Genomic DNA, 27,713 nt, shown 5'->3' on the forward strand with positions numbered 1-27,713 from the left:
TACCTTTGTCTGTTTTTGTTAAGTTGTATTCTTGTTATTCTGATTTGCACGAATTGGAACAATTATTTGTCTTCAGTAAATTTCATTAACAATTTGTCTTCAGACAAAAAGAAAAATTATGATTGTAGGAAACAACATCGTGTTTTCAGGCAACATTACCCAGCTATATTTTTCCTAATTTTTCACAAATACCAGTATTACAATGTGCTTTCTTGTTTTTGAATTTTACAAGTAAAAACACATAATAACAACCACAAAATCAAAAGCTTTTAAATTCAGAGTACATAAATAAAGTTAATTTAATGAAGTATATTTTGACTTGGAGACGCGGAACGTTAGTTAGGGAATTGCTAACAACCGGCGCGTTTGGATGTAACACACCAAACGCTTCCTCTGAAACAAGCGAACTCATTGAAGGGTTTTTGGCTGAAGGTAAACGAGCCGAGCAAGTGAAGTTATTTTGAATAATACTGGGAAATTGTACACATATATTTCCCCGGACATTGTTAAACTGATGGAATTTTGATGTTTGATGTATATTTGTGTCTAATATGCAGTTAATTGTGTAATTGGTTGCGCTGTTAGCTAGCACGCCTGCTCGGTATCACCGCTAACTGCAGCTAGCAGATAACCCGGTGTCACAGCAAACTTGAAACCAAAAACTAGAATCAGCTCTCAATATTTGCTTTAACTTGTTGGTACTGTACAGAAATCTTACACAAATAACGCATCTATCTTTTTCTAGATCCTGCGTTTAACGTTATAAGATGTTTTTGACCAGATCGGAATATGACAGGTAGGTGCAGCACAAACTGCTTTGTCATTTATTGAGCGCTTAACAGAGGGAAATGAACAAACGAACGAGAGCACACAGGTGTTTTATTGTCTACCCGAGAAAGAAAGCCCGGTTAAACGCCGAAAGAAAATACAGAAAATACTGATTTCGTTAAACCCTTATTGTAACAGTGTCTCTACAGCTTGTATCAGCTAGCAGCTAATAATCAATGTTAGGAAAAAGTTGGTTTGCTTTCACTTTCGGTGTGCCATCTTTTTCAAGCTGAGCGTTTATTTACTTTACTGTTATGAGGGAATAGACGTGCAAATAATAATAGTGAAAAATAACGTTTACAGCTATCTTTAATATATTAATCGTTGTTAAAATTTCTAAACATTAATTTCTGTTTTCCAGAGGTGTGAACACATTTTCTCCTGAGGGAAGATTGTTCCAGGTTGAATATGCCATAGAGGCAATAAAAGTGAGTACTTCACAGGAATCTTTAACCATTTCTGCACGGTTATTAAACAAAGTGATTATATTCAAGCTCATCTATTTTCTTTGGCCTGGCTTTGCTCTTCTAGTTGGGCTCCACAGCCATCGGTATCCAGACATCAGAAGGGGTATGTCTGGCTGTGGAGAAGAGGATCACCTCTCCTCTGATGGAGCCCAACAGCATTGAGAAGATTGTGGAGATTGATAGTCACATTGGTAAGTGGAAATGGACCATGACAAAGGATTAAGGCTTTTATTGACATAATATTACTGGCTGTTTTTTGTAATGAGAAAAGATATCCAGTCAGCTAAACCAGTTAATTGATTCTTTGATTAAAATTGGACTTGAAATGCATGTTATTGTTTTTGTTTTTTACACAGAAATCCAGTGCAATATTGTTAAAGAAAAAGAAAAGCAAAAATATTTATTATTTTCTTTTTAGCCCAGAAAATATTATTATTAATTGAATGTACACTTCAATTTTCAAAAACTTTTATTCCCTTACAAAAAGAGAAATGTGGACAAAAGCAACTGAAACCATCTAGATCAATAGATTGAAACAACCTAAAGAGTCATTCCATGTGAATTCATTAAATCTTAAAAAAGATTCCAGCCAGACCCTCTCTGATTTACTTCAGAGCACTGATTTTAAATATTTTTGCAATTAAATCAGAGCCATTTAAACCAAGCATTGCTTAAACCAAATATTATTAGATTTAGTTTTTTGGCTGATATAGTTTGTGTGACAATATAGACCAAATTAAAGCTGTTAATGAAATTATTTTTGAAAGCATCATCTCTTTATTATTTGGTCCTTTTGCAAGACTGTAAAGCAGAAAATAGATAAATAAACATTTTAAGTAAACAAATTGCCATTAATAGTACTTTAAACCAGAGAATATCACTGGGCTACTCCATGTAAAGATTGGTGAAAATATCTTAAAGTTCTCTTTTCTTTTTTTCCCCCAAATATTTTGTGATTGTCAGTGTGTTGTTTTTTTGTTTTGTTTTGTTTTGGGGTTTGTTTGTTTTTTGCAGCCCTCTGTTTAAGGGAGAGTATTCATCTTTAAAAAAAACACCTCGAGAAGTGATTCTCTTTCCTTTGCTTCAGCAAAAACTCTTTGGTATAAGTGGCTTAAATTAGTCAGAACATTGTCTCGCAAAGCTAAGCAAATCAAGTCCTCAACTTTAATTTTCACACTGTTGTTGTAGCTGTTTCAGACAAATTTTAATCAGTGCATTGGTCACATCCACATTCTTGCACAGTAAAGCTTTCCTTCGGATTACACGAAATTTCATCTCGTTTGTCTCACTTTGATGGTGAAGAGTCTTGCTTTAGGCCACAGCTTGTGAAAGATAAATGCAGGTTTTTAGTTTTCTTTCTTTTCACGTCTTAGGCTGTGCCATGAGCGGCTTGATAGCTGATGCCAAGACTCTTATCGACAAAGCAAGAGTGGAAACACAGGTATGATTTCAGAGCACAGCGCTGTATAAGGCATATTTAGAGTGCTGTGTTTATCTGCGGTTAACCTGTATGTGCTCTGTTTCAGAACCACTGGTTCACTTACAATGAGACGATGACAGTGGAGAGTGTGACTCAGGCTGTGTCCAACCTGGCGCTGCAGTTTGGTGAGGAAGATGCAGACCCTGGTGCCATGGTGAGTCACTCAGCCAGTGTTTGTGTTTTAATTTTGAGATGCACACCTAAAAAGTTTGATGTTTAACTTCTATTTGTGTCTTTGCTTTGTTTTAAACAGAGTCGACCTTTCGGTGTAGCGCTTCTGTTTGGGGGAGTTGATGAAAAAGGACCTCAGCTGTATGTCAAGATAATTGTTTATTATTTTAAAATTTAAGGGATATTTGCTTGCTTTGCTTAAACACACGTATTGTTTTTTGTGTGTGTGTAATACAGGTATCACATGGACCCATCAGGAACTTTTGTGCAGTGTGATGCTCGGGCCATCGGTTCTGCATCTGAGGGAGCACAGAGCTCTCTGCAAGAGGTCTACCACAAGGTAATAACAGCCATGATACCATAGCATTGTACCAACCATATGCCTGCATTACACACTGTGTAATTCACTCATGTTATCCAGTTAAGTACGGTACTCCTGTGCTTTCCTCACACTCCCATGTCATGCTGGAACACAGCCTGCTTCAGCGGTCAGATTGAGTCCACTTAGCTGGTACAAGACAAGTTACAGCTGATGAGGATATTTCAATATCAGTGTCTCAACTTCCATCACTCTGTTGCTACAAACATACAAATAGTTTTCTTGGACATTTGTCCAAGATGGGAAACCAGAAGTTCTTAAAAAAAAAAAAAAAGGTAAAAAAAAAAGCACACTCTTAAGCTACTTTGGCCACAGCACCCAAGAAATGTAGAAAAAAAACCTGTCTCAGCTTCCCAAAGCTTCAGCTGAAATATTTAAAACAAAATTTCTGGAGATGCCACATCTGTCTGTCTGCGCTCATCCACTAAACAGTGATGCAGTTCCTGGTTTGTGGAATAACCATAAACTTGTGGCTGGGATGAATGATCGCTGTGCTGACTAATTTAGGTTTTGGTTAAGCGACGTTTAAGGAACATGAAATAAATCAGTCAGCACAGAGAAATATTGAAAAACGTTGACAGACATATTTTAGACATTTATGTCTGGTATTAAATGGTCATAAATGGCGAGAACATACATTTTGTGTGTTCTACTTTTGTATACTACACTCACAGGCATTTATAATTTAATATATGGCTTAGCTGGCAAGGGACAATTTAAAATATGTCCCACGCCTTAAAGAGTTACAGGGAAGGTTTGACTCAGATCATTTAACATTTTGAATATAGTAGGGCTGCCACGATTAGTCGACTAGTCACGATTACGTCGACTATCAAAATTGTCGACGACTGATTTAATAGTCGACGCGTCGTTTGAAGCTTTGTAAGATCACAAAAGACGCAGGAATAAGTAGTAGGATTTAAGAGTGTAATAACTGAAACAGAAGATGGCAGCACTGCATGTACAAGGATGCCAGCTGCCGTTAAACCCTGAAGAAGAAGTAGTAGCTCTGTCCCAGAATTCATAGCACAGTTTCCAACAATAGACCCTGTGCACAAGAAAATGCTAACTTCCTGGTTTGAGACTGGATGTGGGGTTGTACATTTCCGGTAGCTTTACTTTGCGGTAAATCGCTACTGCGAAGATATACTCCAAAATCAAGTCCAAAACTCGAAAACGGAAAGATCGCGTTAAGTTACAAAGAGCAGAAGGTGGGAACATTCACCACTGTTGTGTCATAAAAAATCTAATGATCAATTTTGACGTTTAAAGAGTTTAGATCGATCAGTTGTTTACATCACTCAACACAAGCAGAACTGCATCACTGCAGCAGAAGACACATCGTCCACATTCAGAAGCACATCTCTGTATAGTGACAGTTATTATGATTTAAACAGGCAAATGTTCAGCATTCAAACTACAGGTGAAGAATAGTCAAGCCAGATGTTTCCCGTTATGTCGATATCAGCTAGTGAAGTACACACCTACACAGCATGTTAACAAACCGTGAAAAAAAGCAAAAAATGAAAAATTGCTGAACGATTGCTGGTAACGGTTTCTATACATTAGTATTTACGAAGGGTATGTTGTGACTTACCTTCAAAATTACAGCGGTCCCTCGCTATAACGCGGTTCACCTTTCACCTCGCTGTTTTGCGGATTTTTTAGTGCAAGTTTGCATGCTTTTTTTTACGTCACATTGTGTCCTGCGTCCTGATCGCTGCAGACGATCTCCTCCGTGACGTCTCTCCTGTACAGTACAGAATCGCTGCATCGATCGCTAGCAGTGTGACTCTGAAGTGCAGTACTGTATGTCCACGAAACGTTTTGCACCGTCAAAAAATAAAATTGGCTACTTGATTTCACCTATCGCTGGTTATTTTTAGAACATAACACCCGCGATAAACGAGGGACAGCTGAGAAATATAACATTTGAATCCCTTTTCTCTTTTGCTCTGAGGCACGGGGAAAAAATATCGACAAGTCGATGAACATCATTTACAGATATATTGGGTAAATGCCCAAGACATCTATAGAAATGTAAATCGCCGCTTGATTCATTCATTTGCTTAACTTGTTTTGGACCGTAAACAGGGCACGAATAGGACACCGGAAACAAAGCTCCCCACAGGAGTTTCCGCACCGGAAGTAGCATATGCTAACGTGCACGTAGTCTATGGCGGCAGCTAGTTAGTTTTAATATTACTCTTATTATTCTTTCTGGGTCACAAAATTAAACGTTTAACATATTTTCAGGCGAGAATGTAACTGTATAAACCTCAAATATCTGCTCAGTTTTTCAAGACACCACATATTTTCAAAAGCGCTCCGACGTTTTCGGAGACGTCTGTTACCCACTAGCTCGATAGCTAGCCGGGGGCGAGGCTCACTAGAGCCCATGAGAACACCGGACTCCCAGCAAATCGTTTTCAAACCCACCGCCGTCTTTCGCTACTCAGGTTAAACATGATATATAAGTCACTTAGATAACTTAAAAATGTTATTGTTTGGCTTTTTTTTAGTATTTTATTTGTTCCTGAGTAAATTGGTTTGGCTGAGGTTAAAGTTATAGTTTTTACACAGCTGAATAAACGTCAAGCAGACAACTGGTTATCACAAGTGTGAGATGCTCGAGAATATACTCCAGTGTCCCGTTATATTTTAGATAGCAAGGAGCAGATGCTGCTGGTGCAATAATCTATATGTTTTACGTCCAATGGATGCATGATCTGATTAGTCGACTAATCGCAAAAATAATCGGTGACTAGTCGACTATCAAAATAATCGTGGCAGCCCTAGAATATAGGCAGAATTTCTCCATGATGGACGGGTGTATGTTGTCAAAACTATGGACACGCAAATTTGCAGATTTGAATAGTTTTGTCTTTTTGTCTTTCCCTGTCTCTGGAAATCTGACAGTCCATGACATTAAAAGAAGCCATCAAGTCATCTCTCACCATTCTGAAGCAGGTGATGGAGGAGAAGCTCAACGCCACCAACATTGAGGTTTGTCCCACTCTGATACTTGATGCCAGAAGGTTGTATCTGTCCATTTCCAACCAAATCAGCTGTGTTATTTGGACTTAAGTTGCAAAGACCTGCTGGTGTCTAAATGGTTGTTTTTCACACATACTTTCTTAATCTGTCTCCTCTACAGCTGGCAACAGTAGAGCCTGGTAAGACCTTCCACATGTATTCCAAAGAGGAGCTGGAGGAGGTAATCAAGGACATCTAGAGCAGGAAAGACTTGGTCTCGGTTTCAGTTCTGGGCACGAGGGAAGAGGGTGTGAAAGCACACCTGGGCCGAATGTCACAAAGCAGCCACAACTTTCTATCCGTACATTCTCATTATTTGCTGCATTCAAAATTGCAGTGCAGAAGCAGTTTCTATATACGATCCAATAATTTTTCTTTACGTCTCTCAGTATCTGTACGTGTCTGTACAGGAGTCTGACCGGGACTTCTAACTGAGTGGCAAGGGGGAAAAATGTGGGGGAGGAGTGGGAGGGGTATTTTTGTTACGAATCAGTACAATTAAACTGTTGTATTCAGAAAGTTGCCGACTCTTTGCAGTTTTTGTTTTTCTTGTCTTTCAACTATGGTATTTCAATAATATCTAATTAGTATTAGTAAACTGTATTGCAAACGCAGCGTAACTGGTTTAGTTTTGTGCTCATGATACCATACACATGTTAGCAAAAACTAAATTGAAGGCGTCATCCTTTGTCAAAAAGGCCTGTTTATATACACAGTCTCCCATTTTCAGAGGCTCAGAATTAACTAAACAATTGACAAGTGCTTTCATGACCAGGTTAGGCCTGCTCCCTTATTTGATGAGAAGTAATGCAGATGTAATGTCTTAAATTTATTCAATGTATTGAGTTTGTGTTTCATAACTTTTCACTAATATAAGTGAGGGATTCCATGACTAGGCTGAAAATCTAAAATAAACTGATCAGAGAGAGCAAAAAACCTTCGGAGCAGCCAAATTGGCAATCTGTTTCATTATTTAGAAGAAGGAATCCACTGATCAGTTCAGCAGGAACAGAAGGATTGAAAGACCACAGGAGACAGCTAAAGTGGATAATTATAGAATTATTTCCATTGTTTAAGAAAAATAACTTTACGAGTCAAGGACAGGCACATCACTGTCAAGATCTGCAATCATGTCTTTATGATTGGAGAAAGAGTTTACAACAAGATGCAAAATGCTGATTATAAAAACAGGAAGGCTGGAGAAGACTTTTCTAGAAAGAGCCTGCACAGTTCTGGAAAAAAGTCTTTGGACAGATGACTTTACCAGAATAATGGAAAGAGAAAAGTATGGAGGACAGAAACGGGTCATTATTTGAAGCATACTACATTATCTGACAAACATGGTGGAGGCAGTATTATGGCTTGGGTATATGTGGCTGCTGATGGAAGCAGCAGGATGAATTCTCAAGTATACAGGCCTATACACTCTGCTTATACTCCACCAAATGTTGAAAAACTGATTGGACGGTGCTTCACAACTGAATCGAAGAATAATGCAAAAGAAAGGTGGCTGATGTAAAAGCCTGCAGAGCATCTCGACCAGGAAGATACATGATACATGATGTCCATGGTTTCAAGACTTTACACCACGGGTGTCGAACTCCAGGCCTTGAGGGCCGGTGTCCTGCAGGTTTTAGATCTCACCCTGGGTCAACACACCTGAATCAAATGATTAGTTCATTACCAGGCCTGTGGAGAACTTCAAGACATGTTGAGGAGGTCATTTAGATATTTAAATCAGCTGTGTTGGATCAAGGACACATCTAAAACCTGCAGGACACTGGCCCTCGAGGCCTGGAGTTCGACACCTGTGCTTTACACAGTCACTGACTGCAAAAGTTTGGCTAATTAATTTTAAACCTCAGAAACAGGGTCTAAGTATAAAATGGCTGTAATTCCTCAACTGTTGATGCATTTTTTTTGTCAACTAATACAAAAAAGAAACCAAACAAATTTAAAGTATATTTTTTTATTAAAAAAACATAAGTTTTATTTTCAGGGATCTGTATGTAAGAACCTTCACTAGCTGTTTCACAATAAAAAGTGAAACTACCGCTGCTGTGCAAAAAAAAAAAGAGAGAGGGAGAGAGAAGGAAGCCGTGCTGTAGATTATTTGTTCTGCTTTTCTATTTGCTTCTTGGAATCCCAAACAAATTCAGAGAAAATAATTCAACAACACTTAAAAGCGCTAGTAAGTTTTGCGCGGTCCTTCCACCAGGGGGCAGTTCAACCCCAGAAAAGGTGTGACACTCAGTCGAGAAAGATCGACGCCGTCCAATTATATCACAGGTTATTCTGGTCCCGACCAATCCGGTGCCGCGGTGGATGGGCCGCTGTGGAAGATGCTTTGGGTGATGAGGGGGGCATGTGCGGCCAACTGGTGGTGGGACAGTGAAGTTTCTCGCAGGAGTCTCGAGTTGGACACCGCTGGTTTCATAATGATCTCCGCATCTTGCATTTTGGCGCTCGGGCTGTTTTCGTCTGCGCTGGGCAAACATCAGTACGAAGGGGGAAAGTTTTCACATTTGAGGAGGCTGCAGGGGGAGTTGGGTGGTGATGAGGAGCGACTTATTCCAGAGAGGAAGGAGCTGCCGAAGCGCAGCGCAGGACTGAATGAACAGACATGTACAGCTTTGCCCGGAGTAGAGTCAGCCCTGCTGAACGACACCAGCACTGTAAGTGACTTCACACCCACAGTGACAGGATTACACGTGAGCTTATTCCTCACATGATGGAGTTGCTCGTAACATTTCCAAACATTTTCCTAACAGATGCAAACAAGGAAAGATGTGAATCCTGCATATTAAACTGCTTCTAATTACTGAAGGGGTTTGTAGATTAGTCGATCAACCGATGGAAAGAAATTTTGATAGTCATTCAATCAAATAAAATTAACTCAATACGTTTAACTAACTCAAATGCTCATTAATTAATGTTGAGTATGTGAGTTCAGGACAGTTTGGGATAAAAAGAAAAAAAAAGACTAATACGATTATGTCAAAGATTTATTTAATAGAAAAACAAATAAAAATAGAGGACTATTAAATTTTTCTGTTATTAGTTAATCTGATATTGTTTAATCAATTATTATTTGATTTATAAATGTTTTTACAGGGATCTCCAGTTTGTTTGCTTTGAGCACCTGTATAAAACTTTAAGATGTACTTTTTACTGGCACACGGGACAATCAGTCCTTAAAAAGATTCCAAAGACTTACTGAATATCAAAATATTTGATATTTTGTATAATATTTATTTGTAACTAGTCAATAAACAAACAAAGAAAACGTGGAGAAGGTGAAAGTGGTTTAGTTAAGTAATCTGCCAGTTTCAGCCAGTTCTCCTATTTTTCTAGTTCTTTCTGTTGCAACCTTTTTTTTAATTGATCTGGATTAATGTAGGTCAGCGCTCCACATGTGTGGTGCTTGCTGACTCTGTGTTTTCATGCTCTGATGGACTAATGGTGCTGGGTGAATGGAGAATGTAACAGCATACAGTCATACGCATTTGACTGTGTTCCTCGTGTCTGGTGGGATCTTGGAAGAGCCAGCTGATAACATACCTTTACTACCTCTTTGGGATCGCCATGAGATAGTGGAATGGTGGTAGGCATGAAGTACAGTTTTTTTCTTTTTTTTTTATTCTCAGACAAACAACAACTGAGCATCCAACCAGAAGCACAATAAAAACAAACTCATAAGAAGTTACAACAAAGCTCCACAGGATCATTTTCATGTTGTGTGTGTGTGTCTTAGTTGTGCATGTATTACTAATGCTGTGGGGTCTTGAATCTCTTTATACATTGCGGGGACTTATCTTCCTTATGGGGACAAAAACACATCCATAATGTCAGCCACATGTTTTAAAGTTAGGGGTAGATTGTAAACCAGTGTATTGTCCTCTGAAATCATGGATACACCACTTTGGTGTGTGTAAAGGTAATAGGTGGTGTTACATCATTTCACTGAATGAAACACCTGGTCTTCTATCGACCGTGAAAATAATTCAGCGTGTTTTCAGAGAGCAGACTCCTCCCTTCTCCTCCGGGCCTTTCTCCCTGACAAACATTCCCCACGTTCTTCTGCTAAACTTCATCTGATCTCCACTGTGGGCTGATGTCTGAGTTCTCAGACCTGCATGCTAGATCAGGAGCGGAAAAAGGATTTAGATCCGTATTATGCGCTCCTTATTTTCCAGATGGCTGTGTAAATTATCAGATCAGACACAGCTGACCTCCTTCTCTCTGTGCTCCTTTTTGTGGTTTTTGTAGACCTGGTAGACTACACAGGATGTGTTCTGTCAGCCAGCCCAAGCCTTAACGTATTTTCCCCGTTTGTGCGAGGTTCATTTAGCTGACTCAGGTTAACAAACTAGCTTGTTTTGTTTTTCTTTTCTTCCCCCCCCCTTCTTCAGACTCTATCCTGTCTCCCGTTCCCTCAGGCCAAAAAGAACAAAACAAACAGGAAAAAAGTGCTCTGTCCTCAGGGTAGCTGGGGTGCAGCCAGCTGCTGGAGCACCAAGGAAAGCAGCAGAGCTGGTGTACCACATGGTGTGTGTCAGAAAGAAATCTGGCCTTGTTGATACACAGGGAACATACAAGAACGACAAAGTATAAATGAAGGAGGCACTGGTAGAACCCATGATCAACTTTCCCGTGTTTACCATCCTCTCTGCACAGCCTGCAGCACATGTGGCAGAGTCCAGCTGTGTCTTCACATTAATCCGTTATTCAGTGAACTACGTTGTTAATGTAACAATGAAACTGATGCTACTTTATGTATATACTATATACAGTAAGCCCTTATTTAAAGACAGATATGTCAATATCTTATAGTTTTTACTTCCTTTGTTTCTACCAGCAAAAATGTGAAGGTTTAGCTGGATTTGGGCAGTTGATTAGTTTTTCATTATTCAGTTTATTATGGATACATAAATTATCAGAAGATCTAACAGTCTAGTCCACTGCTATCTATTTCATAGATCAGGCTGCCGTATCCATTTAAAGCCCAAATGATGAAATAATTGCCAGAAAATTGTAATTTCTTTTGAAAAAACAAAAGACTCTTTGAAGCTTTTGACAGAAAAAAAAACACATTAATTTGACTATATGAACTTCAGTTTGCATTTTATTTGCCACATCCAGCATTTTTTATTTTATTTTTATTTTGTTTTAATTCTGCAGTTTAGGTTTTTTGGTGAGGAAAACAAACACTGGTGATGCAGAAGTCTCAAAAACTCAAGTATCAAATATGATATGATAGGTCTTCCATTTTTTTTAGCATGCTAACATTTAGCGTTGGAGCCAACAGATGACAGATTGGCATTGCCATCTGACGAGCCATGCTGCTAGCCTGGAAAGAAAAACATGAAAAAGACCAAACAAAAAGATTTTGCTGTGCTGCCCAAGCAGCTAATTATTTGAGAGATTAAAATTTTGCTCATAGACTTAAAACGGGCAATAATCATGATTTTTTTAATCACTTTGTAAATGTATTAATTAAAAATTAATTAGCATTAATTTTTTCTTCTTTTCTGGTATTCCTGGAGAATAAGAATCTCAAATCGTAGTCGAACAGCAGAGGCTTGCATTGCTGCTTCATGTGTGAGATCAGAGCCTCAGCATTTGACCTCCTTCTGAAGTTTTATGCGTGTAAACATTGCTGAAGCAGAGAGAATAAGGAGCTCATTGTGTTGCCTTTTCTGTGAGAGGACTTTACTGTGCTCCCACCCACAGACTGTGTGTTATTGAGTCTGCTTGTATAGATGTTTGTATGTGTCTATTTGTGATGCACACTCCAGAAGTTTTGTTGTTTATGACTGAACTAAATGCCAGATTCGGGAGGTTAGAGAAGCCTTTACAGAGCAGCTCTGGACCCTTAAATCCAACATGAGACACAGCATGAGGTCATGTCTGGTATGTGAGGCCATGTCCAACTGGGTCAGGCTTATCTTCATTTTTACATACATGATGTTAATTTACATTCCTACATTTAGATGTCTATCTTGGCCCGTGATAATCTTATAGAGGAGATTATAAATCTGAGGAGTTTTCACTTCCTGGTTAAATACTAGGTAAAAAACAAAAAAAGACAACCTATGATATAAATGCAATGTTTGATCGTTTAGGTGTGTGTCCTGCAGCTGGGCAAGTCAGCTTTAGTCCATATAGAGTTTCAGAGAAACCGATGTGGAAAGTGTCCCACTGGTTTAAATTTAACACAGGTGTGATAGCAACTGGTAGAAACATTTGCAAAGACTTAGTATTAGGACAAGACATGACTTAAATTTCATATTGTTTAGTTTGAAATTATCATAATATTTTACATTTTATGATATGACTCCTCTGCTTACCTTGTATTCTCATGCTCTGCTGTGATTGTACAGTCATTTATGTCCTCCTCAGGATGAATTATATTAACTTTGTTGATTTTAGCATTGGTAGTCATCCCGCATTTCAGTTTCTACAATTATGTTGATTTTGAGCAAGATACCAGCATAGCTAATGACATTCCCATCAGCCTCAGCTCTACTTGTATTTGCATGGTTTGAAAACTCTGCTTGTTATTAGTGCCATTGCTGGCATTTTTAGCATGTTCACACAAGCATTTATCTCAAAGCATTACTTTGCTATAAGCTCCTGTAGCCTCTTCAGTAGTTTTTACATGACTCAGTGCAGTGATAAGTCCAACCTTACTGCTTCCACAGGAATTAAGAGGGTAAGTAGCAGTAGCCAGGTGCTGCTAATCCAATGCCCTTGATTAGATGATCATCAGCAAGTGTGAACACCTTGATAAAAACACAAGTTTTTGCAGCTGGTCTGGAGCATGCAAGTGTGTATTAAAGCAACCCCACAGTCTTCACAGGAGTGGACTTCCAAGTAAATTTAGACTCTCCATGTTATGATCCATGAACTACTCTTTATACCAGAGTATTCTAGAGTGAAACGTGAGGCCATCTGTCCAACAGCTTGGCCAAAACTGGGTCATGCAACAGGACAATTATCCAAGGCACAGGGGCGAATGTACAACCAAATGGCTGAAAAAGAAAAGAATCAAGGTGTTGCAATGGTCCAGTCAAAGTCCTTAAGAGAGCTGTGCTTCAGTTCAAACCTCAATAAACTGAAGCAACACTATAACGAAGACTGGGAAGTGGGAGGAGTACTTTTCATAGAGTCCTCTGAAAAGTTTGCCTTGGTTGTCTGGGAAAGTTTAAGTATGTGTGTGTACTCTATATGTACATATTTATATTCATATCTGCTTATTTAATCCTTATTCACATTATCTAATAGTATCATAAATTGTGTTAAGGTGATTAAAAAACTAAAGATATACTTAGAATGCTAATACTTGTAGCTGTGTAGTCTCATTAAAACATGTCTAGTGGAGCATATGCTAATAGTTTTGCTTTCTTATATCTTGTAAAAATCTTTAAAGTCTTGACATTTAACCTGTATGTTCAAGCTAGAGAGTGAGTTTTGGGGAGGACAACACATATGACTTTTTTAAAAAAAACTGACCAATAGGATGAAAAGAGGATTGCAAACGGGGTTGAAGTTGTAAAATAGTTATACGATCAAAATAGGAACAGATGGATGCAGGAGGCATACGGTAGACGTGACCATCTTCTGTGGCTTTATGGACACAGACGCTTTTGGGCTGTACTCACCTTGAAAACATCTTTGTCCCTCCAGCTAAAGAGAGGAGGGGAGTAACCTGCTCCCTCAGACTCCAAACATTGTGGGCTGTGGCTAGAGACCAAACACTTGAGCTTCAGTCGGGATGAATGAAGAGGAATGTTGTTTTTCTGTCAGAGTTGGGAAATAGTAGTTCTGCTCCCTCCGTGCCTCTAATATTATGTCACACCTGTTCCTTTTATTTTGAACTTTGAGGCTTGAGGAATGTATTAGTAAGTGTCTGTTAAGGTAAACACCGGAAAAATTGGCTACATTCAGCCTTAATGTCTGTCATGTGTTTGAGAGAGTGTTCTTGCTGCGTTCGAGACATTAGCAAAGTGTGTTGTTCTCTGGCTTCGTCTTTGTGATTTACACAGGAATGTAGGTCACACAGGCAGAGTGCATCCAAATGACCGAGCTGCTTTGGACAGTATGGAAAATTCAAGCTGTGCTCTCCGTTCATGTGTCTAGTTTTTAGTAAACGGCAGTGTTTTCTGTATTTTCACTAAAATGTCTTCTTTCTTTCCCTCCCTTTCAGTTCACGTTCAAGGTGCAGACATTGGGTTCACTGTCTTTAGCCTGGGTGGGCGATGGATCAGGGGTGAGTTCATGTGTATGACAATATATAACTCCAAGATGATGTTTGATTTCTGTGTAACTCCATTCATCTCTCACCCCAGGTGCTGCTGGTGTTGACAACCTTTCAGGTGCCTTTGTTCATGATCCGCTTCGGCCAGTCTAACCTCTACAGGAGGTGAGAAGTGCCTCGCTGCTGGTTTGGTTTAGTGGCTTTATTAAACTTTTACTAATTACAGTGGTCTGAGGGTCTAACTGCAACCTTGTCTGTGTGTCAGTGAAGACTATGGGAAGACGTTCAAAGACGTGACTCATCTGATTAACCACACCTTCATCCAGACAGAGTTCGGCATCGCTATCAGTCCAGACCACTCAGGGAAGGTGAGTGATTCTTTAAAAGAGTCAGTACATGCAGTGCAATACGATGAAATATCCTCAAAGGTTTTTGCAGTTGTGGATCATTTCTCATCTACTTGTGATTTCAGTAAAAGGGCACAATTTCCTCAGTTCTTCTGTTGTTTACATCTAAAGAAAACAGTAAATAAATGTCAGTTGTAATCCTCTGATTCACAGGTGGCATCTCCAAAATGTTTATTTGATCTGATAATCCACTGACATAAAATTAAGAAAAGTAACGAATCCCCACCTGAATAATGTTCAGTGTTTTGGTTTGATTTAAATGTGTTTTCTCTCTCATCAGCTACGTGACCGATTGATTTAACTCTGGCTCTTTTGTTTGGCTTCAGGTGATCCTGAGCGGTGATGTGTCCGACGTCGGGGGTTTTCGGCTGTTTCGCTCACAGGACTTTGGACTGACCTTTGTTTCCACCGACCTGCCATTTGAGCCCCTCATTCAGATCCTGTACAACCCCGGGGACTGCAACAAACTTCTGACACTCAGTATCATGGTATATAGTCAGGGATTTGGAGTTTCAATAAAAGAAAACCTCTCTTCTCCTGAAGTGAACGATTTCCTAATTTCCCAATTAGGAATGGGTAAATACTAAAAATAAACATGTACTCCCTTTTTACTGACAAAGCTTTTTTCTTTTAAGATGGACCTGTGGTTGTCTGAGGACTTTGGCGCCACCTGGAGGAAGATCCACGACAGTGTGTGTTTGGTCAGATGGTAAGAACTGACCTCCCCATCAGATTGATGTTAAAGTATAATTAAGGACAGGGGAGACAATCAGGACAGGTGAGGGGTGTGAACCTTACCTTTGGCCTTTTTTTTTTCTTAGAGACTTTCCCTCAACTTTAATGAAAGTGACATATAAACATAAAGCAGTGCGCGCTTCCTTTAGACAGGATTCCTGCTCTCTGTTTCTGAGCCAGGAGTGAATTTCGGGCCCAGGTTAAAGGCCACTGGTGCTTACACAGAAAATAAATGTTTCTCATAAAACACAAGTTTCCATCACTGACAGGCACATTTGTCCGTGTGGGTTTACAAACAGTCAACATGTACGTCTTTGCTTTTGGTAAAAATAGAAGTGTGTGTGTTCTTTGTCCATTGTTGTTTTTCCAGCTGCTTTCCTCACCACAGTCTGTATCCCCCATCCTGACTCTGGTTTTATTTGAACACCAGAGTTCACATGAGGTTGCGGTGTCAGCCTGCGGTTGTTAGCGCTGCATTGTGGGAACATTGTGATAGCTCTGTGCGACCACAGCTGTCATTTAGGCCTCAACCCAAATTGACTGCAGAGCCAGGGAGCTGAGGTTGCTGTCAGACTGAATCATGAGTCAGCAGTGGCATTCTTATTCAGCCCGCAGTCCTTGAACCAGAATCTGTGCAGTGTGAAAACCTTCATCTTGTTTGGCAGCGAACAAAACCCGACAGAACTTGTGGGGTGTGTGTGTGTGTGTGTGTGTGTGTGTGTGTGGGGGGTAACCAAGGTAACCAGGGTTGATGTCTGCCTTGCTCACACCAGCACTTTAAAACCATAACCATAATCTGCAATTTATACAAATTCCAAAAGTGGATCTACATTTGATTTACAGATGTTAAACAATGTTAGTGCAATTAGATCTTTCCCTCCGCCGTCTGATTCTACCCAATTATGGTTTGTTTTTCTCACACACAGGGGTCCAAAGAATAGCATCTACTTTACCACAAACAACAACGGATCATGCAGTAAGTGAAGATAACACCATCCCTCCACAGAAGCCCTTTCAGACATGCACTCCTTTTATGAATCCACACCACCTGAATGTGTCGTATCCGAACGCGGACCCAGGTTTATCGTTCCTTAAAAGTTGTGCCTTGTTGTTGACAGTCATGAGTTACTTTCAACTTGGCAGTCTAAACCAAATGGATTCTTACACACGAATAGATCCACACAGTATTAAAAGTTTCTCGTGCGCCTTGGCCCGTGGCTGAGCTGACTAGGGAGCGCATTAAACAGCCGGAATGTATTTTGTCTTAACTCTGCTGCTGATTTTCAGTATTTATTTCATGATTTATTTCCAATCAAGAAATTCCATCTATGTGCAACTCAATCCATTCCTTTAACAGACTTATTAAAGCAGCAGAGATATGTATCCCCACTTTATGTGGGTAAAGTGCTATATTAACACGTTCAATGATACTTCCACTAACTTCACCTTTTTTTTTTCTGTCAGACGACAAAGGCATGTTACATCTACGAAAGACATTCGACTACGGTAAAAGTTTCCACACCATTGCAACGAGAGTTTACTCATTTGTACTTGGAGGAAGATTTGTTTTCGCTTCCATCATGACTGGCACGGTACGTCTGTGTGTGTGTGTGCGCGCGCCTTTGTACCTTTATTCTTTAAGAGCAGAGTGTGTTTGTTTTGTGAACAGACATTGCATTTTTGCAGTCTGTGTATTTAGTGGCATTGGGTGTAGTTGTTTATTTGTACACCCATTTTCTTCTTCTTCTTCTTCTTCTTCTTTCTATGCTTTCTTTACTCAGTTTGCAAAACAAAAATATATCTTCTCACTTAAAGCGTTCAAATAGTTTGTGACATCTGGCATTAATGTTCAGTCTGTATCTGGATATCCTATCTGGGTAACTAAACACAGATACAGGAAATCTTTCATACCTCATGCAATAACTATTTGTTATACAATACATCTGTCTGGCAAAGAGTCATCTGCTCTTTAATTTTATAGCATAGCATAGCATCTTTATTTATAACGCACTTTACATTATGACTTTATTGTCTTTTAAAACTATCTTTTTTCTGCATGGATATTAAAATATTTGATTTTACTTGCTATATATTATTATTATTAGTTGTCTTATAAATATTATTTATAGCTTGTCTCTACTCAAAATCGCATGCTTGTAGTGTAAATGCTTGCATTGTGACTGGAATGCAGTTTGTTTTGTGTGACTGTATCTGGAGTTGGCCTGGCCCACATTCATAAGATGATAATCTGCTCACACAAAGTTGAAAGGCCATCTACATCTTCCTCTTGGCTTAGCTTACAAGATAAAAGCATAGTTTTATAAACGTATTACCAACAATGCTTTCCTTGACTGGGAATACAGTATAAGCCATGCATGCAGAGGAATTTACTCACACTCCTTGAACTCACATATTTCATGTAGAATTTAATGTTTTAATGTCTGGTGTAAAGGCAAATAAAAGAGACAGACTGGGTGTCTTTAATAATACGGGGTGTAGGCGATGAGCATATACTGTATAACCAACAGTGTCATACAGGTGCCTGGATTTTGGTGTAATGATTCCCACTAAAAGTAGCATAAATACACCTTCTGTGCAGTAATTGTGTCTGTGAATGTGTGTGTGACAGAGTACAGAACGTATGATCCACGTCTCAGTAGATGGCGGCGAGACGTGGAACATGGCTCAGCTTCCTACAGTCACCCACGAGCAGTTTTATTCCATCCTGGCAGCCAATCAGGACGTGATCTTCATGCACGTGGATGACCCCGGTGGTAAGAACTGGTGCTGATGATGATTTCTCTTCTGCTATCAGTTAACATATCCAAGTGTATAATCCAGACGTGTGTTCTGTGCGGAGCAGACTCTGGTGTTGGAACCATCTATGTGTCAGATGACAGAGGAACTGTGTTCTCCAAGTCTCTGGAGCGCCACCTCTACACAACCACAGGAAGTGACACTGACTTCACTGTCATCCATTCACTCAGGGGCGTCTACATGACCAGTGTGCTCGCAGACGGTCAGTTAACACACTAGTTAAATGTAGTAAATGTGAAAATTATCTTCTGCTAGGAATTTAAGTGAATTTTGAATCCGTCATGTTTGTTTTGCAGATGGCACAGTGGAGACTGTAATCACCTATGACCAAGGAGCAAAGTGGCAGAGGCTGCGCAGACCAGAGAACAGCCACTGTAACACTGACACCTCTACCAACAGACCTAACAGAGTGAGACACACAGACACAAGTATTGGAGTATATTTTTATTAGGATGTGGTCGCATGTGACCTCTTGTAACACACCAAAATGAACTATTTCAAACAGATTTAATTTCTCAGTACGAGCCAGTGTGTAAACATTGTTTTCATCACTGTGTCTTTACAGTGCAGGCTACACATCCACGCCTCCTACAGCACCACCATGAAGATGAACGTCCCCATGCTTCCTCTCTCACAGCCCAGTGCAGTGGGCCTCATTCTGGCCCACGGTAAGACACACAAAGCCACCAAATTCTTTCAGTGCAATCAGTTTTACTGAATGTTTCTTGATAGTCTCCCTCCCTTTTCTCCAGGCAGTGTTGAAGATGCAGAGTCAGTTCTCTTCCCTGATGTGTATGTGTCTGATGATGGGGGCTACTCATGGATGTTGGCCCTCAAGGGACCCCATCATTATGCTATACTGGACTCAGGAGGCCTGCTGGTGGCTGTGGAGCACACTAATTTACCTGTCAGCCAGATAAAGTGCGAACAACTGTTAAACTCTGTCTAGCATTTTGTGACATATATGTAAGTGTTTGTGTGTGTCACTTTTGCAGCTAATGTTTTTTTTAAACACCCGTCAGGTTTTCCACAGATGAAGGACAGTGCTGGCATACATATAACTTCACCAATGACCCACTTCACTTCAGTGGCATGGACAGTGAGCCTGGCTCTCGCTCCATGAACGTCAGCCTGTGGGGCTACAGGAAGGACTTCAGTAAATGGGTGGTGATCACTATAGACTTCAGGAAGCTCCTCACCAGAGACTGTGAGTAAGGCACAGAGGATGGCGATGTTTGTGCAGCATTACAGCAAGTGTGTTTTCACTATGATAATGTGCGTGTTTGCTTTTGCAGGCACAGAAGGAGACTACGTGCAGTGGCTGGCTCACTCTTCAGACACCACTGGTTCTAATGATGGCTGTTTGCTGGGCTATAAAGAGACCTTCTTACGCCTGAGGAAAGGCTCTGTTTGCTGGAACGGGAGGGACTATGCAGTCACCAAGAGGCTGTCCCCCTGTCCATGTACACTGGATGATTATCACTGGTATCTCCTTGTTCACTTCATCTCCTTTTGTACAAGTGATTGGTGTAATAGATGAACTTGTGACTTTATTATGGTATTCTTGAAAGTGGGTTTTGATTTTTACATAAGAAGATTGTGGGGTATACATTATATTTGTAGAAATGCTCTTTATGCATGACTTTTTCTTTCAACATATTATTTATTCTGCTATTCCGTCTCTCTACTAGTTCAAAATACACTATGTGGGCAAAAGTATTGGAACACGTACACATCAAACCCACAGGAACCTTTATGACATCCATTTCTAATTCCAAAGGCATTAATATGAAGTTGGGCTATAGCTATAACAGCTTCAACTCTTCTGGGAAGGCTTTCTACAGCATTTTTGGAATGTGTGTGGGAATTTTTGCCCATTCATCCAGAATGGCATTTATAAGCTCAGATGTTGGTAAAGAGGACCTGGCTTTTAATCTCTTTTCTAGTTCAACCCAAAGGTGGTGTTCAATGGGTTTGAGGTCAGGGCTCTGTCTGGACCAGTCAAATTCTTCCACACCAAACTCATCCAGCCATGTCTTTATGGACCTTGCTTTGTGCACAGGCGCGCAGTCATCCTGGAAAGAAGGGGGTTTTCCATAACTGTTCCCACAAAGCTGTAAGGAGAGAATTTTCAAAAATATCTTGGTAAGCTGAAGCATTTAGATTTATCTTCACTGAACATGTTTCTACTGATCCAGAGTCCAGTGACAACGTGCTCCATCCAATGCTTTGAATTGCTCCTGGGGATGTAAAGCTTGCATGTAGCTGCTGATCAGCTGCCATGAAGCTCCCAGCGCACAGCTTTTGTGCTGATGTTAATGACAGAAGAGGTTTGGACCTGTGCAGTTATTTAGTCAGTAGAACACTGGTGACTTTTACACCTCAACATCCAGTCTGTAACTGTACCTGTGACTTGCTGTGGTTCCTAATTGCTTCCACTTTGCAATAATATCACTTACATGTGATCGTGGAATGTCCTGACTGACTATTACAGTACCACTCTCAAATACAGTGAGATCACTTTTCCACAAATGTGTAAAGGCAGACTGCATGGCTAGGTGTTTGATTTTCTACACCAGAGGGACTGAATAAAATACTGGAATACAGTGATAAACAAGTGTGACCCAATATTTTTGTCCATATAGTCTAAATTTGATCTATCTTATCTTATTTGCATATTTGACAGTTCAATGAATCTTCAGCTTTTTGCATTCAACAGTGCATTAGTGTAGAAATGACACAGCTTTGTGTTGCAGTGATTTTGGGTATTACCGACCAGAGAACAGCTCAGAGTGTGTGGAGCAGGAAGAGTTGAAGGACCGTCCTTTGGAGTTCTGTTTAAATGGGACCACTGAACAGCTGCAGACCAGTGGGTGAGGACATTTGACATTTTTACCAAACCCCCCCAAAAAAACAAAACCTCTTACTAACTAGAGGTGGGAATCATACATCCCACGATACGATATTATCACAATACTTAACACACGATACGATATTATTGCAATTTTTTAAAATATTTTGCGATATTCAGATTCTGTACATAAAGGTAAACTTTATCAATATTCATTTTATCTAATATCAAAGTCTCACACTCAGTCTTTCTCTCATTTCAGTCAGTTTTATTGTTGACAAACTGAACGGTTTGTATTACAGTCTAGTCCAACTTAACTGAATGCAACCATCTGGTACAATTATAGCTATTCTGAACTATGCAATTTATGAAAACTATGCAGCCCATTCAGCAACTGAAGAATTTGAAAGTAAATTAAAACAAAATATAATTTTACATTAAATAAAAAGTTTTAAACTTAATTAAAATAAAATGTCTTAAATTAAAATAAGTAAACTGTCATGTTTATTTCTGCCAAAAAAAAAAGTTAAACACATTTGGACAGTGAAGGGATGTCAGGATTCTTGCTCAGAAAAAGGATCAACATGCTCTGAAGTCAGAGCATGTTCCAGTCCACAAAAACTTTTTTTGTAACAAAATATCGATTTCTGCTGTCCCTGTATCGATACATTATTAGCAAACAAAATATCACGATACTACACAGTATCGATTTTTTCCCCCACCCCTATTACTAACCAAGATACATTATGCATTATAATTATAATACACATTTTGCATATTACACATACTATCCCTGTGCCTGAGATGCACAAACCATTTTTACACATCCACAACACCCCTGAACTCTTCTTGGACTCACCTGGCATGTGTGAAATGCAATGTCCAAGGCAATCAGATCATTTTTTGGGGGGTTAGGCTATGTACTGATATTTTTGTTTTTGTGGTACAGCTTGTGATCTTTGCTCAATCCAGCATGAAAGTTAAAAGAAAATAGCATTTTCTTCATTTCTGTGATTATGAATTTAACGTTAAAAAGTATTGTGTTTTATTTTAGCAATGGGGAGGAATATAATTATATACCGTATTTACTAATCAGAAACACACACTCTCGATTATATACTCCCTTGGTTCTGCTTGTTTGTCTGTCTGTGAGCAGTCTAGCATCCACTTTTCAAGATATCATGTTTTTTGTGATCCTAGATAGAAATAAGAGCTTGAGCTTATTTAATTTAAATAATTTAACATTTAAAATTAAAATAAAAGTCAAAGCTTAACTGGTGAGAAAAATGTCAGGAAACCATATCAAGTGATATATCAGATGAAAGGGCATGGAGAGAGCTGTACAACACACTAATAAAAACATCATAAAACATCAGTTTTTAGAATAGCCAACTGTCTCTGATTTCAGTCTGCTAGAAAAATGGCATGAAAGTGGGTCAATGGGCCTGCAAATCTTAGATGGAGAAGCAGAAAATATTCTAAAAATTTGATGATTTGAGTTGTTGAAAACACATATTTAACTAAATTATTTTCGGAGTTATTAGTTGTGTTTTTTTAGACAGGACAATCTATCTATCTAATATCTTAAAGCAGCATGAAAACTGAATGAAAACGCAATTTTCTTCATTTCTGTGTTCAGATATCGTCACTAGGTGTCATTTGCACCTTGAAGTTTTTTTATTAATGTGTCAGAAAGGACAGCTGGGAAAAAAAATCCAGACCTCGTTCTTCCAGAATTGTAACAAAGTTCTTGTGCAAAAGCAGGTACATTTACAAACAGACACTTCAGGAACTGTTGGTGTCCATGCTTCAAGACAGGATTTTCTAAATGGCCATTCTTTTTCCCATTTTTTTTCTGTTTGTTAATCTCCCTCCACTGTTGTCAGGAATAATATTTTGAGTTGTTCTGCTGTAACTGATGTCCTTTTCTTTGAATTTTGTCTTGCCTTACATATATCTCTCCCTCCTTTTCAAGCTACCGGAAGATTCCCAGCAGCCAGTGCGAGGGAGGTTTCCAACCAGTTAGGAAGGAGACGGACTTGAGGAGGATGTGCACCAGCAACGCTCTTCTTCCTTATTCCCTAGTGAGTTCTGCTTATTCTGAAATACAGGCTGTGCAGGTTAGTATATAGACTTATTGGGACAAAATGAAAGTTAAGGAAGGGTCTGATCTTCAGCATGGTCAGCACTGGAGGTGTGAAATGGCTAATCACGTAGCAGCTTGAGTCGAGCTTTTGAAATGTAGTAATGTAGTAAAAATGTGAAAATTTTAACATCTGTTAACAGAAAGTGTAAATTGATGTTTGTCTTCACTATTGAAACACACATATTTAGAGTTTAGAGGTAAATGGAGATACAGACTGATGAAGAGCAGAACATTTTTTGATGAGACGTAACAGCCATAAACTTTACCACTTCCCCCAAAAGTCTGTTTAATCTTTTATTAGTACATGCAAGCATTCTAAAGTGATTCCTCTGCCAGTTTGACCTACAAGAGTCACTTTTTCATGCTTTCTTTTGGTGACTCTTATCGAATGAATGGCATTAAACTGCAGGCTTGTTAACTAACTGAAAAGGAAAGAAGGGGAAAAACAGCACAGGGGAAAAAAAGTTAAGTCTTGTGGTATCACAGAATCATTTTTGCAAACAGTGCAGCATGATGGCATTGTAAAAGGACTTACTCAGTGATTTCAGACTCCAGTGTTGGTGTCATTTCCAAAGCAAGATGTCGTCAAGCCAGTGTAACAGAAAATGAGGCGGTGCAGTGGGCAAAATCATTTGTGTTTGCTTTTTGAATGAGTATAAGGAGCATTATTGCTCATCATTGTTCTACACAGATCTAATTGAGTTTCATGCTTTGTGAATGTTTTGAATCTATAAAACGGATGTGTGTATTTTCCTTTTTTGTTTTGATCCCTTACCTTTTCCTTACTAAAAAGTTACAGTTTTTTCTTTTTTGTTTGTTTTTGTTTACTTTTTAAAATTTCATTTAGATATATTTAATGCATAAATTGCAAATTAAAATGCATGAAAAGACACTTCGGAAGCCCAAATAACATATAAACTGTAGGCCGAGGAACCTAGTGCACTGCGTTGCATATTTAAACTTTTCCCGTCTCTTGAACAGATTGAAAACAGTTCAACGAATACTGCTCTCATAGTCTTGGTCGTCATAGCGATCCTCCTGACAAGCGCTGTCGCAGGTGTTTGGCTGGTTAAGAAATATGTCTGTGGAGGACGGTGGGTTACTTTCTTTTCTTTTTTCACCCTTTGCAGCCGCAGTAATAAATGATGCACTCACATCTCTTCAGTTTCTTCCTAATATGGACTTTTGTCCTCATCAGGTTCCTTGTGCACCGTTACTCTGTTATGAGGGAACATGCTGAAGCTAACAAAATAGAAGGAGTGGATGATGTGGACCCCCACTACATGGAGACAGGAAAAGCACAGTACAATGAGGACTCAGATCAGGTAGATGTTGTGTAAAGGGCCCCTTATATTTATTAGTTTTACCTAAAACGCTGTGATTATCTATAAACACTGTTATACTGTTTGTGTCTCCCCATAGGACCTTTTAGAATAAGATTTCTTCCCACTCAAAGGCTCTTCAGACTAAATCTAAAGCAGTCTTTCATGATGCCTGGGCATTCCTGTTGCTCCCACATGCTGATTAACATCTGCTTCTCACTTCTCGCTATCCCCTGGAGGCCGGAGGACTCAGCAGCGGGGCGACTTCCTATATTGCTTCCTTGTACCGGCTGAGACTCCCAGCAAATAGGCGCACTGGTGATTTTGGGAGGGGACAGAAGAAAGCCTCTGGGATCCCCGGAGAGCTTTTGTTCTCTCTGTCACAGAAAATTCTGTAAAGACCTTTGAGTGTGAAAATGTGCTCCATTGTGCTCTGTATGTTTCCTTTCATGATGACCTGAGAAGAGACTGCGTTGCACTGCACAAGCACCATGCAGCTGCTACAGCTTGCACATGTGGGTGCACAGAATGTTTTATTAAGTGCTGGGAAACATGGGAGAAACAGGACACAGAAAATAATCAGTATTTTAGCTCAGAGTTTTCATCTGCTGTCAGTTAAGTAGTTTTTGTACTCTGTACATTTAAAACTTTAGGATCCAGTCCTTGTGTTCATGGTGGGCCACTTTATATGTTTCGCTAATCGCTAAAATGAAGCAACAACATCATTTTTTTGTTCCTCATTTTGTCACAGGTTTTGGGAAATTGAGGTTTTGTATTTGATACTAACTCCTGTGAACAGTGGTACCTCTTTTTAATAGTCTTCTTCTTTCAACCATACTGTCTGGATCTTTGAAAGTAAAAACTGGCCAGAATCGCTTAATGCACTAGAAATTGTAAGACTCAAATTGGTGATTGGAATTGGCTTTTTTTAAGGAGAACCTTTCATCTTTTGTTAGGTACCAGATAATGTGTCGAAGTTAATGTAGTTCTTGCTTTCAAAACATGTTCTCCTAGTTCAGTGTGCAAATAATGGATATTAAAAATCAGAAGCTGCTGTGCTACTGGGATTTTCCTGCACAACCATCCCTTCACAGAGAATGGTCTGAAAAAGAGAAAATATGCAGTTAGTAAGTTTTCTGGGTGGAGATTTCTTGTTGATGTCAGAGGAGCTTTGAGCTGACAGGATTCCAACAGTAACTCAAATAACCATTCGTTACAACCAAGGTATGCGGAAGAGCATCTCTGAAAGTACCACCCACCACACAGCAGATGGGCTACAGCAGCGGAAGACCAGACTGCTGTCAGCTAAGAACAGGAAGTGGAGGGTATATCTGCATAGGATCACAGGTATTAGACAACAGCAGATTGTTGCAGACCAGGTATCAACAATCTGCTGTTGCCTGGACTGATGAGTCTCAGTTTCTGTTGTGACAATCAGATAGGGTCAGAAACAACAGGAAACCATGGATCCATCCTGCCTTTTATCACCAGTTTGGGATGGTGGTGGTGTAATGGTGTGGTGGATATTTTTCTTGGCACACTTGTTGACCACACCCTAGTGCATTCTTCCCATAGCTGCTTCCAGCTCGATAACATCACTTACAAAGCTCAAATCTTCCCAAACTGGTTTCTTGAACACGAGAGAGAGTCCACTGTACTCAAATGGCCTCCACAGACGCTAGATTACAATCCAATAGAGCACCTCTTACACAATTTAAACAATCTATTACGTATATAAACTGTAGTAAACAAGAGTAAACGATTTTAGTCCTTCATTTTTAGTGCCTAGTGAAACCCAGCCCAACACAGTCATTATTTTTCACTCTCCTGCGAGTGTGGTGAAAATGAAAGACTTGAATTATTGCCAAAGCACTTTTAATGGTTATTTTTCAAACGTTAGCCCAGCATTATAAAAACTTATGCTCATCCAAACCCTTTACTTGAACTTCTATGATATTTTTGTTTAACAGGATGCGCCAGTACATTGCTGTTTGTTTGTTTGTTTATTTGTTTGTTTGTATTTCACTGACATTTCAGCCAGGCATAATCAGCAAATAAATAACAATAGTGGTTTTAAAAAGAAGTGCAAACATTTCTATAATCATCTGATATCAGCGCAACACAAAACATAACCTCACTTTTTGTTCACAATAACAGTGTATTAAGATTAATGGTGCCTGGTGACCGTAAAGAGCGCTTGCTTTATAAAATTAACTACACCTGTGTCCCAGTACGCATGTCTGTGTAATATCAATTGTTTTAGCTGGTATGTTGGCTGGCTGCCGTTTTTATTATCTGCGGTGTAAGAAGTATAACATTTGACACACATGTAGGGCTTATGGCTAATGCTTGTATTCTCCAGCAGATGCAATACCACCCCAGCAAATAAGCTATTGCAATAAGCTGGCCTAATACTGAGGCATAACTCAAGGATCGTTAGGTGGACTTTGTCAGATATGAAAGCAGGTTTTTAATGCTTGATCCTTCTTGATTTACTTAACTGTCAGTAAGAACAAGCCCAGCTGTCTCCTGTATTTAATGATTTATTATTGCACTACGTCTACAGATGTGTGATGTTGCGTGTGTTCTAGTCCTTGTGTGTTTTGTAAAATATCAGGGGCCAAGATGGGTGACATTCTTTCCATCTCGTTTTCTCCGCTGTCTGTTTGCTGGGATGAGTAACTCTGGATTCAATATTCTGTCGAGCAGATGTTTTTATAACAATGTTTGCATTTATAGACTGAAATAATACTCTCTTTTACATCTGTGCTCTTGTGCTGGAGTTTTCTTCAACACAACACAAAGTACATAGAA

The 27,713-nt window shown here is 39.4% G+C and overlaps 2 protein-coding genes across 2 annotated transcripts; both read left to right on the plus strand.

The window, feature by feature from the left end:
* The first annotated feature begins 349 nt into the window (after positions 1-349).
* On the plus strand, positions 350-6,880 carry psma5 (proteasome 20S subunit alpha 5). The gene is made up of 10 exons (XM_084928064.1): positions 350-432; positions 746-796; positions 1,190-1,256; positions 1,360-1,486; positions 2,669-2,736; positions 2,822-2,929; positions 3,029-3,087; positions 3,184-3,286; positions 6,245-6,331; positions 6,483-6,880. The coding sequence occupies exons 2-10, from the start codon at positions 768-770 to the stop codon at positions 6,558-6,560; spliced, it is 726 nt and encodes a 241-aa protein (XP_084784190.1). The 5' UTR covers positions 350-432; positions 746-767; the 3' UTR covers positions 6,561-6,880.
* A 1,831-nt stretch (positions 6,881-8,711) lies between these two features.
* Positions 8,712-27,667, plus strand: LOC146386876 (sortilin-like). The gene is made up of 20 exons (XM_084928065.1): positions 8,712-9,036; positions 14,571-14,633; positions 14,713-14,786; positions 14,887-14,989; positions 15,355-15,516; positions 15,664-15,737; positions 16,690-16,739; positions 17,228-17,355; positions 18,393-18,537; positions 18,627-18,782; positions 18,877-18,989; positions 19,146-19,248; positions 19,333-19,501; positions 19,603-19,787; positions 19,876-20,065; positions 21,337-21,453; positions 23,407-23,515; positions 24,559-24,671; positions 24,776-24,902; positions 25,000-27,667. Exons 1-20 carry the CDS (start codon positions 8,716-8,718, stop codon positions 25,012-25,014), a joined length of 2,517 nt encoding a protein of 838 aa, XP_084784191.1. The 5' UTR covers positions 8,712-8,715; the 3' UTR covers positions 25,015-27,667.
* Positions 27,668-27,713: the final 46 nt, after the last annotated feature.

The sequence above is a fragment of the Perissodus microlepis genome, chromosome 5 (assembly GCF_051167445.1).
Source record: "Perissodus microlepis isolate ML-2025 ecotype Zambia chromosome 5, ASM5116744v1, whole genome shotgun sequence".
NCBI lineage: Eukaryota > Metazoa > Chordata > Actinopteri > Cichliformes > Cichlidae > Perissodus > Perissodus microlepis.

Bases quoted from the DNA above. Each gene is read 5' to 3' on its own strand.
- psma5 (XM_084928064.1), top strand. From the start codon at position 768: ATGTTTTTGACCAGATCGGAATATGACAG. The intron at 2,930-3,028 runs GTGAGTCACTCA...TGTTTTAAACAG, and splicing joins ATGCAGACCCTGGTGCCATG to AGTCGACCTTTCGGTGTAGC. The intron at 3,287-6,244 runs GTAATAACAGCC...GAAATCTGACAG, and splicing joins TGCAAGAGGTCTACCACAAG to TCCATGACATTAAAAGAAGC.
- LOC146386876 (XM_084928065.1), top strand. From the start codon at position 8,716: ATGAGGGGGGCATGTGCGGCCAACTGGTGGTGGGACAGTGAAGTTTCT. The intron at 19,502-19,602 runs GTGCGAACAACT...AACACCCGTCAG, and splicing joins TTACCTGTCAGCCAGATAAA to GTTTTCCACAGATGAAGGAC. The intron at 24,672-24,775 runs GTGGGTTACTTT...TGTCCTCATCAG, and splicing joins AAATATGTCTGTGGAGGACG to GTTCCTTGTGCACCGTTACT.